This window comes from Vespula vulgaris, chromosome 6 (genome assembly GCF_905475345.1).
Source record: "Vespula vulgaris chromosome 6, iyVesVulg1.1, whole genome shotgun sequence".
NCBI classification, from domain to species: domain Eukaryota; kingdom Metazoa; phylum Arthropoda; class Insecta; order Hymenoptera; family Vespidae; genus Vespula; species Vespula vulgaris.
Window position 1 is genome coordinate 4,483,067 of NC_066591.1, and position 12,849 is coordinate 4,495,915.

Sequence of the window (12,849 nt, forward strand, 5' to 3'; positions counted from 1 at the left end):
ATAAAATAATTATTGAATTGGCCAATAAGTTATATCAGAATTTTTGATATCTTTTTGGGAATTGGGAATTGCGATATTAAATCTCAATGGTGTGATATTTGATTGCTTAATAAATAAAAGATACTGTATTAATGAGGTTTACGTTTCGATATGAAATATTCAAAATGAACCAATCCAATATTATATAAATTAATTCTCTTTCGACGATTTAATGATTAACAAGACATACGATTTCACGTACAAAGGAAACTTATTAAGATAGTGTGAACTATCATTGTCTTCTTTCTGCGATTCATAAGATTGATAAAAAATTGATATATACACCATATTAGGCTGGTACATAAATAATTGCCGTTTTATTATAATACATTTCTTAGTTATAACGGCGCTCATAACTCGAAATGAACCGATTATTATTCCATGTTATTCGAGGTGTGAAAGAAACCTCTCTAGTTACTTTTCAAAAGATAATTACAAGTGTGACCTACCATTGTCTTCTTTTTACTATCTGTAAGATCGATGAGAAATTGAAGTGTATATATTATATAAGATCGAAGTGACGTTTCATTACGATACACTTCTTACTTATAACCTCAGTTACATGTATCTCCAAAATGAACCGATTATTATTCTTTATTATTATCAAAGAAACGAAAGAGACAGTACTTTCTCGATAGTACGAAAGGAAAACAAATTATGAAAATATAATCTTAATGCGGTTCGATGGTTAATAACGTTGACAATCGATTACAGAAAGGTGTGCAGAAGCTGCAGGTGTCCAAGGGAAGAACATCAACGAGGATCGACGGAAACGGGCGGCCCATCTGGATTGGGCCTTGGCCCGGGTCCGCCGATGGCGATGGCAATGGCGTTTCAAAGCGGTGCCGGGGCAGGCTCCCATCAGGAACCGTTCAAGAGCCCGGTGCAAGCGGCACCGGCTGGTCTTGCTCTCCAGGAAGCTCTGATGCATCATCAGAGGCACTCGCAGAGCGACGACGATAGCGGATGCGCACTCGAGGAGTACACGTGGGTACCGCCTGGCCTGAGGCCTGACCAGGTAAGGAAGAATGGTTAGGATATCTCTTTTCACAGATTCCTATCTCAAGCTCATATACATTCGACCGGCCGATACTCTTTCTCATTTTCTTATTCATCTTATTCGTCTTTTTATCAATCCCTTAAGGCATTAACATCGCGTGCTTTGCACGAACGCGTCCTTGAAACTTACACCTTTTAACTCTTCCGATTGATAGATAGGTATCTCGAGTCGACATATAGCACAAAAATTCCTTTCTTTCCTTTCGCCTTTTTCCTCTACTATCCTCATTTATCATCGGCTCGATAGAACGATTACTTTTTATCGCGATCACGAGTATGTCGTTCGCTTCTACGTTTTGTATCTAACAAGGAAAAGCCGGATATACGTATGTATAGAAATAACCACTTATCTATCTCCTCGCTTTACGTATTTTCACATTTTAATTATTTGTATATCTAATTACAATTTTAACAGGACTAGACTGAAACGTACTCGTTTCACGATCGGTTATACCGCCGCGTGCATGCCCATTAAACCGTGAGAGCGCAATTTAATCCATGAGAACACCACCGCGACGGTACACTCTATAGTTATACAGGATGTTGCAGGAGTTGGGCGCGAATGAAAATGCACCGTAGAAAATTGCTGCTCGAGCGCGACTACTTATTAGATTAGACTGCTTTTTTACGCGGGATCGATTTCGTTCCGTTAACATCGATTCTGATTTATTCAAATATGCGTGGATAAGTTACACCGTTATCATTGATCTTCCAACATCAGAAATCATATATATTTTCTTAAAATCGTTCTCTTTCATAACAATGATCGTATAATAATATTATAGCTCGCAATTAGTTTAATCAATAATGATAAATAGTAAAGCAAAGTCACTCTCTTTTATTTTTATATTTATCCTAAGAAGAACAAACAAACGTATATTATTTGAATCATTGTCATCATTTACTCGCGATTTTTATTAAAAATATGAAAACTATGTAAACACGTTTATATCAAAATATACATTTGTAATAAAAGTCAATTATTTTATACTTTTCTCATTCATTCATTGTTAGTTATATATCTGCTTACAATATATACATAATTATATTCCTCGATAAAGAACTTCATTGATCAAATATTATGTTAACCAATGACTCGTTTGAAATGTTATAGGTCCACCTGTATTTCAGTAGTCTACCAGAAGAGAAAATACCTTATACGGGTAGTGCTGGTGAACGCGAGAGGGTTAAACAACTCCTTCAACAGCTACCACCGCATGATAACGAAGCTAGATATTGTAGCGGTCTTTCGGAGGAAGAGAAACGTGAGTTGAGAGTTTTCGCGGCACAACGGAAACGGGAAGCTCTTGGTAGAGGACATGCGAGTCAATTGGAGAGGCCACACACCAGCGGATGTCGAGAATGCTCGAGGCCGATCGCGACCGGTGAGATGGCAGTTGCAGCGAGTCGTGCCGGTCCTTCTGCCCTTTGGCATCCTGCATGCTTCGTTTGTTGCGTCTGTCGTCAACTCCTCGTTGATCTCATTTATTTCTGGCGAGATGGGAGGCTCTATTGTGGTCGTCATCACGCGGAAACATTAAAGCCACGATGTTGTGCCTGCGACGAGATCATTCTAGCTGACGAATGTACCGAAGCAGAAGGTAGAGCCTGGCATATGAGACATTTCGCATGTCTCGAGTGCGATCGACAGGTAAAATAAAATCCTTAAGGATCCCATTTTTTCTCTTTAGTTTCATCATAATTCAAATAAGAGGAAATTAAATTAAATTATGTATTAATAAGATACATAATTTTCGATTTAGATTACGTAAATTGTATTATGTTGTAATTCCTATGTCCTGTCAATTCACGATATCACGTTATAAAATAAAAAGTGATATCAACAATAATTATCTCTGAAAATCTTGGAAATATCCATATTCAATTGTATATATATGATATCCATTGTTGCTTACCTTTTAGAAGCTTTGAGAAAAAAAGAACATTGATTCCTTCCTATTTTTTTTTTTGACTTCATTTAAAAAAAAAAAAAAGAAGGAAACTATGGAAAGACTGATCGTAAATGCAACGTTTAAATAAAATTTTACATATCAATGAAACGTTTGCAGCTCGGCGGTCAGAGGTACGTTATGAGGGAAGGACGACCATATTGTCTTCGTTGTTTCGATGCCTCCTTTGCCGAATATTGCGACAGCTGCGGCGAACCGATAGGCGTTGATCAAGGTCAAATGTCGCACGAAGGTCAACATTGGCACGCGACAGAAGCATGCTTTTGTTGTGCCACTTGTCGTACCTCGCTTTTGGGCCGTCCTTTTCTTCCTAGACGGGGTGCTATCTATTGCAGCATAGCCTGTAGTAAAGGAGAGCCACCAACGACACCGAGTGATTCTTCGGCCGGTCCTCCACCTCCACCTTCTTTTCTTAGGTAAATACTCCATGAAAATTAATAGGTTCTTTCCAATGGATTATTTAAAAGATATTGAACAATTATCGTTGAGACGATATCGTGATCAGTCTCTTAATATCTAAACAGATTTATATTCTTTTGTAAAAGAGAACTGTTCTTTTCGTTTTTTCTTCGTTTTTTCTTCTTCTTTTTTTTTCTTTCTTCTATAGAGGTAGAAGACAAGCAGCACCAACGAGCGAAGGTTCCTCGAGTCCACCACCACCTCCACCTCCCCCACCACCACCAGGAACCAGACACGTTTCTGGATCGCTCAGAAACTCGCCAAGATTGACGAGAAAACATCAGCAAGTCTCATCCTCGATAGCGACAACCCCAACACAGAGTACCTTGAGTCCAGAATTCCCAACGGAGGGATTTCCCACTAGTGGATCTAGGGGTGGAGGTCTCGATAGGGTACTTCTCGAAAGGAATCTCGAGAGATTGTTGCAAGAACGTGGCTCTCATCCTGAAGAAAATCGTAGCGATTTAGGAAGGTATGATTGTCGTGATTTTTTTGAAGGTATGATGTCCTTCAAGGAGAAAAAAAAAGTAATCGATCTATACTATTAAGAACTTTTTTTGACGACGTATTATATCTAATCAAAAAAAAAAAAAATTTACGCTTGCTCGATCGTATTAATAAATCTGTAAAGTTAATAAATATTTTCTCATTTGTAGACTAATGCAAGCGAGGGACCGAGAGCCACTTCGATGCGTTCAAAACTGTACACCTTCTCACGCTTCGAGCATGCCTGAACTTCCAGCGTCTGCATTGAGAGCTTCACCTTCAACATCGGTACCACCTACGATTGGTATTGCAGCTGGTGCATCGACCATCACGCTCGCTCAAGAGTCACCAACGTCACCAACGAATCTCGCTGCAAGTCAAACGGATCCACCGACGCCTACGTCGCGACGTGTGCGATTCCAAGGTGACTTGGACGTAAACGATCATGGGGTACCATCCACGAGTAACGTCCCTGTTTCACCAGCGAACGATACCAATTCATCATCCTCGCCGTCTCCACCACCGAATAATCCTTTGTCCAGGACTAACGTTCCTCGATCGAGAAGTTTGCAACCTGAGGAGGTCGCCAGTACGTCGACTTGGGGTGCGTTGAATTCCTATCGTTCTTCGTGTATAAATGGAAATTTTACACGGGCTTTACTGTAAATCAATGTAATTCCGGCGTATATACCTCGTTGCCTATAAAAGACATTCCAAGAAGTTCGCGAATTCCTGCATTGTCTAAAATTACATATACCTGGTATATATATCTATACAAAAATTCCTCAAATTCTTCGGAATAAGGAAATTAATATTCGCGTAAAATGAAATTCGAACGGAGATTCTCCAACGGATTTATTAAACTTAGTCTTCTTATCATAAAAATATTTATTGTATACTTTTATACTTTTATCTGCCCGTTATAATTCGCATTTGTTTAATAGAAATTGTTAATCGCAATAACAGAAATGTTAATAAGAAGATCGTATCAAAGTTGCAGTTTCAAAGCCAATAATTAAAATTTATTTGTCGATATCGTCAACAGGTGCAGCCGGATCGTCAAGGTCAAGACTGGACGAAGCAGAGGACGCTGAAAGTTGCTGCTCGACTTGTAGTTCTTCTAGTAGTTCGGACGAGGCTGCAGCATATGCTTTACCACCTAGAAGAGCTTACGGTGGTGTCCGTATTTCTTACGTACCGAATGATGCGGTTGCGTGCGCGCGGAAACGGACTCAACCGTCTTCGTCTTCGTCAAATCAAGCTCAAAAGGACACCGAAAAATGCGTCGTGTCTTGATGATCGTGCTTAAATATCCGCAGGACATCTTGCGGTTTTGTATTACGCTTAATATTTGTACGATCGATGGATCTCCTTCCTCTTGGTGTGCGCGACGAGAAACGAGCAAAGACTGTAGAGACAAAAATATTGAAAGCAAAAGAAAAAAGAAAAGAAAAGGAAAGAAATAAAATAAAAAAAAGAAGAAGAGAGAGAGAGAGAAAGAGAGAGAGAAAAAAAAACAGAGTTCCTAAGCGCTACAATACGTGTACGCTTTTCAGTATCTTCCAGAGCATAGGCCTTTTCGTATCTCGTTCTCGTTAATGTTCGTTTCAACTTGAAAACGCAATTTCCTTGATGGCAAGTCTCATTGTACGTGTGTATATATTGTTGAACACTCCCATAGGAATGTTTATAGAATAATTTTCTTTTTTAATTATTTACAATATTACTATATACAATCGAACTTTGAAATAATTTCATTCGCAGCGATTAAGCTATCGTTGAAGAAAAATCATTCGTTGTTATTCGTAAAGAAATTCTAGATACCGGATAGAAACAGTCTATTTTCTCTGGTGATTTCATCGGAACATTCCTAAGCTCGTTCGCAACAATATATACATAACAATGATAAAATAATAACAATAACAACAATAACAACGATCAGAGACGTTTCGAATAGAAATCGACTGAAGATTTTCTCGCGAATTATTCGTGTCAGAAAATCTCAGTGACGTTTTTGCCTCGCGGCCATACACCCTCGTCTATTTTTATTATTCTCGTTGATGTACTACTTGATGACGATAATAATAATAATAATGATAACGATGTTATATTTTAAAGAAGATCGATGTCTCGATTTGGAGATTTTTATTCGAATAATAAAACCCATCTTTTTTTTCAGTTCCCTCGATTCAAGAATTTCTAACGACTTGGATGGAACGTAAGTATCAATTGTTCATCAATTATTTTCATGGATAATGAAACGTAAAAATGTATTTTAATAAAGGAACAGAGAAAAAAGAACAAGATAATAGGGGAAAAGAATTAAAGGAAAGTTGATTATCCTGTTAAGGACCCAACTTCGTTATATTGTCGTTCTCATCGTGAAAGGGTCACATACTTTCTCCCCCTTTGAGATCACGTTGCATTTCCACACGCTAACAAAGATCTCTTTAATGAATTCTTGCGACACAATTAGGACAGTTTTTAGGTAGAATCGTAGAGAAATATCTTCGGTCTGTATGTTCGTATGTAACTTTACATCTTCTGCGTGAAAATGTCTCATTTGCGTGTGATATCGCATATCGTTTGCGTAAACTTTTTTTCCGATTATAGCAACTAATTAATTTGCAACGAAATACGAAAAAAATTTTTGTCCACGAAATTTCTTTATCATCGCGAGAAGTGTTGATTTAAAAATTTTCAAAATCACAGTGATTTCATTTTATCATATAAATACTTTCGTGTTGAAAATCAAACGAATCGATCTGTTCGAAATTATACATGTTACAACTTTTGTAGATTTCTGCAAATATTTTTTTTCTGATTCAGAAAGTTTTCAAATTGTTTTAATTATATCTACTTTAGTACTAGTATAGACAACAAATCAATAAATCAAAAATGTCTTATTTATTTATTATTAAAATTGATGAGTAATTATAAATCGATATTGATAAGACAGAAAAGAGATGAAACAAGTAGCAGAAGCAATTTTTGTTTCTTTATAAATAATCTTTTAGATTTATCCATTAATGAAATATATTTTATTTAACATATTTACAATAATTTATCCATTAATGAATCGTTGTTTATCGATTAACACTGTACTCGACATTTTTAAGTAAACATTTCATTTATTAACGACTGTCATACGAAATATAAATAATTCTCAAATTATTCGTAAAATTTTGATTTTTTTAACTAGTAACCGAGAATATCTATCTCCGATGAAATTAATGATACATCAAATCGATCATAAATCATAAATCAAGAAATTCTTTTTTGAATTTATATTTTTTTAATAAATATTTGAATATGACTATTGTCATTATATTCTCTACAACAATTACTACATCGAATATCACAAAGTTCTTATCAGACAGTAGTTTTCAATCTGAATTGATTGAAATATTAACTTTTAATACGTATAATGTCCCATTTCATTTTACGTTCAAAGAATGCGAAAAAATAGCATCGCGAAGGAAAAAGAAGTGTGTATTAACTGAAAGACATTTGTTGCCATTGGTATTAAAGAAATAAAATCAAAGATTAATAAATTTCAACTTACTTTGGCGAAAAGTTCGTGAGAGGCTACTATAATTCTTCTGATTGAAAAATTGCACGGTCTCATAGTTTGCAATATCAGGATGAGTAATATTTTTTGAGTCTTTACCGACAACGTATAAAATGGTACTTGACAGCTACGTAGATTATTTACGTGTACGTATTTAAAACTTCGTAAATTTAATTTTTAATAATATAAATGTTTGACATATATTCTACGTACCATTTTATAAATACAGCACTGTTATAGTTTATTAACATTTGTCCGGAATAACAGTAAACATATATCAAAAACATACTTGCAAGAATGTAGGTACTATCGGAAATATTTTCGCTAATGGTATTCTTCAAAGTAAAAATCTGAAACAACTTTGATATTTATAACATAAATAATGTTACGTTACGCTAGATCTTTTGAAAAAATATTAAGAATATAATATACGTTCACTTACATAAAGATAATCTATAACGATAAAAGACAATGACAAGGTTATTTCCATTAAGTAAGTTGAGCCAAATACGTATTTTATTAAATCAACAAATCTTAAAAGAACGTATTAAAAATATCCTGTTAAATACTATTAAAAAATTACAACGACCATTGGAATAAAATTATGAAGGATACGAACCTAATGGCTTTCTCATAGCTCCTTATAACAGTGACAATCCAATCGTATTCCATATTCAGCGAAGTAACAATTTTTTGCTGTCGCAAACAATGCGAATCTGTTACAAACGGACGATCTAGTTTCACCCTTAAGATGTCAAAATACATATTCCCTATTAAAATAATTTTCGTCCATCGATCGTGGACTTTTCAAAAATGTGCTGCGTTAATTACTTACAAGACGATATTGAATAAAGCAAAAGCATGTTGAGTGATTGACATGAACAATGAATAGTTAGCTACTCCTATCGTACATACGATGAATATTATAATGAATTCCAGTAAAAGAAAGAAATAGTAAAACTTGTTATTTTCTAGAGCAAATTCCATGCGTATTGGTAATATTAATTTTGTCTTGTTAGTAATATGAAAAATATAAATAAAATTATACATGGATGGAAATATTAAAGAACCGATGTAGACATAAGAGAAACCTAAAATATGTAATATTTGATCAAATTATGTAATCACGAAGGATATAAAATTATGATATTTTATATTTCCCTTATACTCACATAGAATGCACATTGACCATAATCTACTTTTATTCGCGTATTTCTTCATCGTAATTAATTCGTGCTCGTCCTTCAATTCTTTCCAATCGCGTTTAATATGATTTACTATTAACTTTATCTAAAAATTATACTTAGATCGTATTGATCGAAAACTCGTTCATACATTTAAAAAGTAAATTTTGAAGATTAAATAATTCCGAGCAAACCTTTGCATAATTATGAATAAGATTATAATAATAACAAGTCGAAAAGCAAATGGTTGGAAGGAACGTTTGAAGTACTTTGACGATCACTCTGAGTTGTCTTTTTGGTCCCAGTTTATACAAAAAATACAACTCTAAAAACTAATATTTTTTATTAATTCATAACTTACGGAAAAAAAGTTGGAGTACAGCTATACAGGCTAAATCTTTCTTCGACTTGTGTATATGTATATATATTCTCGAATTAACTTTTTCCATTCATAAATCAATAGAATACAAAGTACTGTTGTGAAATATCACAATAATACACACATATTATATACATATACACTATTATTTACCTGCATGAAAGTAGCAAACGCTAAAACGAAATTTATCAAATGAACACGTAACAATTCTTTCGGTGATTTTATATAAGAAGATAAACCAATGAACGTAAATAAATGTTCATTAAGAATACTGGAATATTTCTCAAAGTAATCTGTTTCTTTCAAAGTCATTGTCGCTTCTGTCAACGTTTTAATAATCGCGTATCTATCGAGCCCCTGAAAAGGACTTTCTTCGTTTATAGTATGACTATCTGACCCTCTTATAATTCTTAGAAAATATTTTATAAGAGAGAGACTGCAAAAATATAAGAAAATTCGTACGATATGATTCTTCGAATAGAATCCTTACACTTCACATTTCTTTTCCCCTAAGATTCGATTTATACATAAGTCATTAAACAAGTGTATCTTCTCAGCAATTACGTCCATTATTCTATCTTTATATTGTACGTAGGGGATATATTTCCCCTTCCACAAAGGACATGCGCGTTACCCTCTCTTTACCATTAAACACTGATCGTCCACAGTACATTTTTGTAACTCGAAGAGAAAAGATCGTGTCAGAGAGTAAAGCAATCAAACAAAGAATTGAAAATCATAAAATATAATTGTGATTGGAGATTAAGTTCGAGATGACAATTATTTTTAACGAACGATAGTAAGTCGAAGTAAGTGTATAGAAAAATGTACCTTTTAATATTTTATAAAATTCAATAAAAATTTATATATAATTGTACTTAGAATATTTAATAGTAAATAACACGGGAGAATAAATTTTGGTGATAGTGGACGAATTGTTTAATCTTGGATATTATCTATTTAATCAATGAAGAAATAAAATAGATAAATATTCTGGTAAATATGTGTAATAGTGAGATAGTGTATTGACTTAAGAACGATTTATAATAATAACTGTAATTAGTGATAAAGCGAGCTAAACAAAAATATCAGTCCACGTTTTACACTTAAAAAACTTTAACATTCTCGTAGTTGCAAAGATTCAATGCAAACGGCAAAAAAAAATATTCGTGCTATTTGCGGAGATAATACGTTAGTCGAAAGAATTGTTAAGAAATGGTTCGCAATGTTTAGAGCTGGGGATTTTAGCCTTGAAGATCGAGAACGTTTAGTAAGACCTCACAGCACCGATGATGATGACCAAATCGAAATACTGATCGATTATTCAATACTATACGCTGTTCACGATATAGCAAAGATATTAAAATTATCAATTACAATTACCATTTATAATCAGTGAAATGATAAAACCGGATTACTAATCAATACAAATTTTCCAAATAATCTGCATTAGGAAAAACGAGAATTTAAAAACAAAAAAGAAGAAAAGAAAAGTAATCGAAATCAGTAGAATAATTTGATCGTATCTTTCTTTCGTGATAATACCTTCGTATTATCATTAAATTAAATCTTCTTCTCTTTCCATCTCATTCTCTCTTTTCTTTTCTTCTTTTTCTTTTTTACTAGCTCCTAATTTATTATACTCGTAGTCTCAACATTTAAATGTCACATAGATTAAATTTTTTTTTAATTTAACTAACAACGCAAAAAATGAAGTTGATTAAAACGAACGACACATTATCGATCGTTCGATCGATCGATCGATCGAACACATCCCTACTATGAGACATGGACTAACGGATCACAAGGTATTCCGTTCGTGCGCAACTTTTGCGCTGCTGTGTGCGCTCGTTTGCAGAGAGGCTTTCTCCGTGGCTTGGAATGTGGCCTCTCCCTGCTTCGCTTCGAGGACGGCCCCCATAGCATGTACTTACGTTGTCCATAGCGTGTATATATAATGTTATTCTACAGCTTCGTCCTTCCCATTCGCTTCTAATCGAGCGCGTGCTCAAATCTACTTTACGATCTCTTCGCCCCTTCTTTGCTCGCCTTTCTGGCATGCCGAGAGACGCATAAGCAAGTACTTTCCAGATGATTCTTTTTTTTTAAATAAAAAGAAAAAAAGGAATAGATAAAAACAAAATGAAAAAAAAATTAACGAATTTAACTTGGAAGCTCTCGAAAAAAGATCAATCGATTTTTTTTAACATCGTCTCAAAAAGGAATCTTTGATCCATCCTGTTAAATGTTGCTTCAGGAATGCCGAATTTAAGTTCTAAATCTATGCCACTGACGCTATTTATGTGAATTACGTTAATCTATAAATGTTTTAAGATAAAATATAAATATTGAATAAATATTTAACCATCCGATTAACAAATCGATATTTTAAGAAAAATTGTTATTTCCAAAACAAATAAATATTCGCTTAGAGTAGAACACTTTTTTTTATTTTTGTAAAAAATTCTCTTTTTTCTTCTGTAACTTGATAATAAAAAATATATATAAATCGGTTGGATATCTTAAAGAAAAAAGTTGTTCTAGAAGTTATACATAATTTTCTTTTACGAGTAATAAAACAATCGATATTGTTTTAGTAATGGAAAACGAATCGATTGCTATATATTTCAAGGATAAAAATCATCAATGAATGAATGAATCGGTGATCGCTATAAAATCGAAAGATTATAATAAAGCACGTGCTTTTATTGTTCTTCGATGGATCGAAACAATCAGTAAAATAGATTATCTCGTATATGTTAATTCGTCAAATTTCAAGTGAAATCTCTTCTTTATCGCATAGACATATTATTCGATTATAATTAAAATAACGTATCTCAAAGAAACCGGATCGATCTGTGAATGTTGAATTTATTTTGCAGTATATATGAAAGTCAACGACGAACATTTCTGTCGTGAGTAATACGTCGACCACGCGAGCCGACATACTTGAATGGAAAATCGGTGTACAAACGTTCGGAGTTAGATTTTTTTCTAACGAGTTACAAGCGAGTTCAGCAACATACTTTATTTGAAAACGCGTAGCTCGCGATCTGTGAGAACGCATAAGAATAAATATTCTTATCGATTATTCGATCGTATAGATTTAATAGTCTTTTTAATATAAAAAAAAAAAAGAGAAATAAAAAGGAACTATAATGATTTGAAAAAAAGAGAAAAAGAAAAATCGTATACAATGATTGAAGAAAAGAGAAAGAGAAAGAAAAAAATCTATATAATGATATATCTTCGAAAGTAAAAGCTTCGTATTAGAATATTAACGTATAACGTATGAGAATAAATCAAGGATTTAAAGTAAGCCACTCCCATCATCGATAGTTCGTTTACTACAGAGGCGAAGATGCATTGTCGATAACAACGTGACACCTTCTCATCGACGAGTCGAACATCCTTTTTATTCTGTGCACAGTGCAATTTCCTCGGGAATGAAGTAACATCTTTACGAGCGATAGCGTTCGCATACTGCGCGCGGTTCAAGGATATTGAGTACATATTCACAATTAAGTGTGGCGCAAACTCCGCCTAAGATACGCGTTGGTGGTTCATTAAAAAGCAAGAGACACGTCAGCTACCAATTCATAAATCATATTTCATGCGAAACATTGATTATCACTATCACCTTTTATATTTATGCATCTATTTCGGTTTCGTTTGAACTCTAATAAGTAATATCCATTAAGA

At 34.0% G+C, this 12,849-nt stretch overlaps 2 protein-coding genes across 9 annotated transcripts in view; one reads left to right on the top strand and one right to left on the bottom strand.

Moving 5' to 3' along the window:
* The window catches only part of LOC127064390 (protein prickle-like), an 87,826-nt gene extending 81,693 nt beyond the window's left edge, over positions 1 to 6,133 (top strand). For all 8 annotated transcript variants that reach the window (XM_050995377.1, XM_050995376.1, XM_050995378.1 and 5 more), the window contains 6 exons: positions 754 to 1,057; positions 2,213 to 2,749; positions 3,168 to 3,484; positions 3,676 to 3,999; positions 4,184 to 4,617; positions 5,059 to 6,133. In XM_050995377.1, coding sequence (XP_050851334.1) covers positions 754 to 1,057; positions 2,213 to 2,749; positions 3,168 to 3,484; positions 3,676 to 3,999; positions 4,184 to 4,617; positions 5,059 to 5,309 — 2,167 coding nt within the window. In that variant the 3' untranslated portion in view covers positions 5,310 to 6,133. The remainder of the gene's footprint in view (positions 1 to 753; positions 1,058 to 2,212; positions 2,750 to 3,167; positions 3,485 to 3,675; positions 4,000 to 4,183; positions 4,618 to 5,058) is intronic.
* Positions 6,134 to 8,215: 2,082 nt separating this feature from the next.
* LOC127064791 (uncharacterized) lies at positions 8,216 to 9,641 on the bottom strand. The gene is made up of 4 exons (XM_050996346.1): positions 9,301 to 9,641; positions 8,963 to 9,100; positions 8,757 to 8,874; positions 8,216 to 8,280 (listed from the first exon to the last, which is right to left on the bottom strand). Exons 1-4 carry the CDS (start codon positions 9,457 to 9,459, stop codon positions 8,216 to 8,218), a joined length of 480 nt encoding a protein of 159 aa, XP_050852303.1. The 5' UTR covers positions 9,460 to 9,641.
* Between the last annotated feature and the right edge of the window lie 3,208 nt (positions 9,642 to 12,849).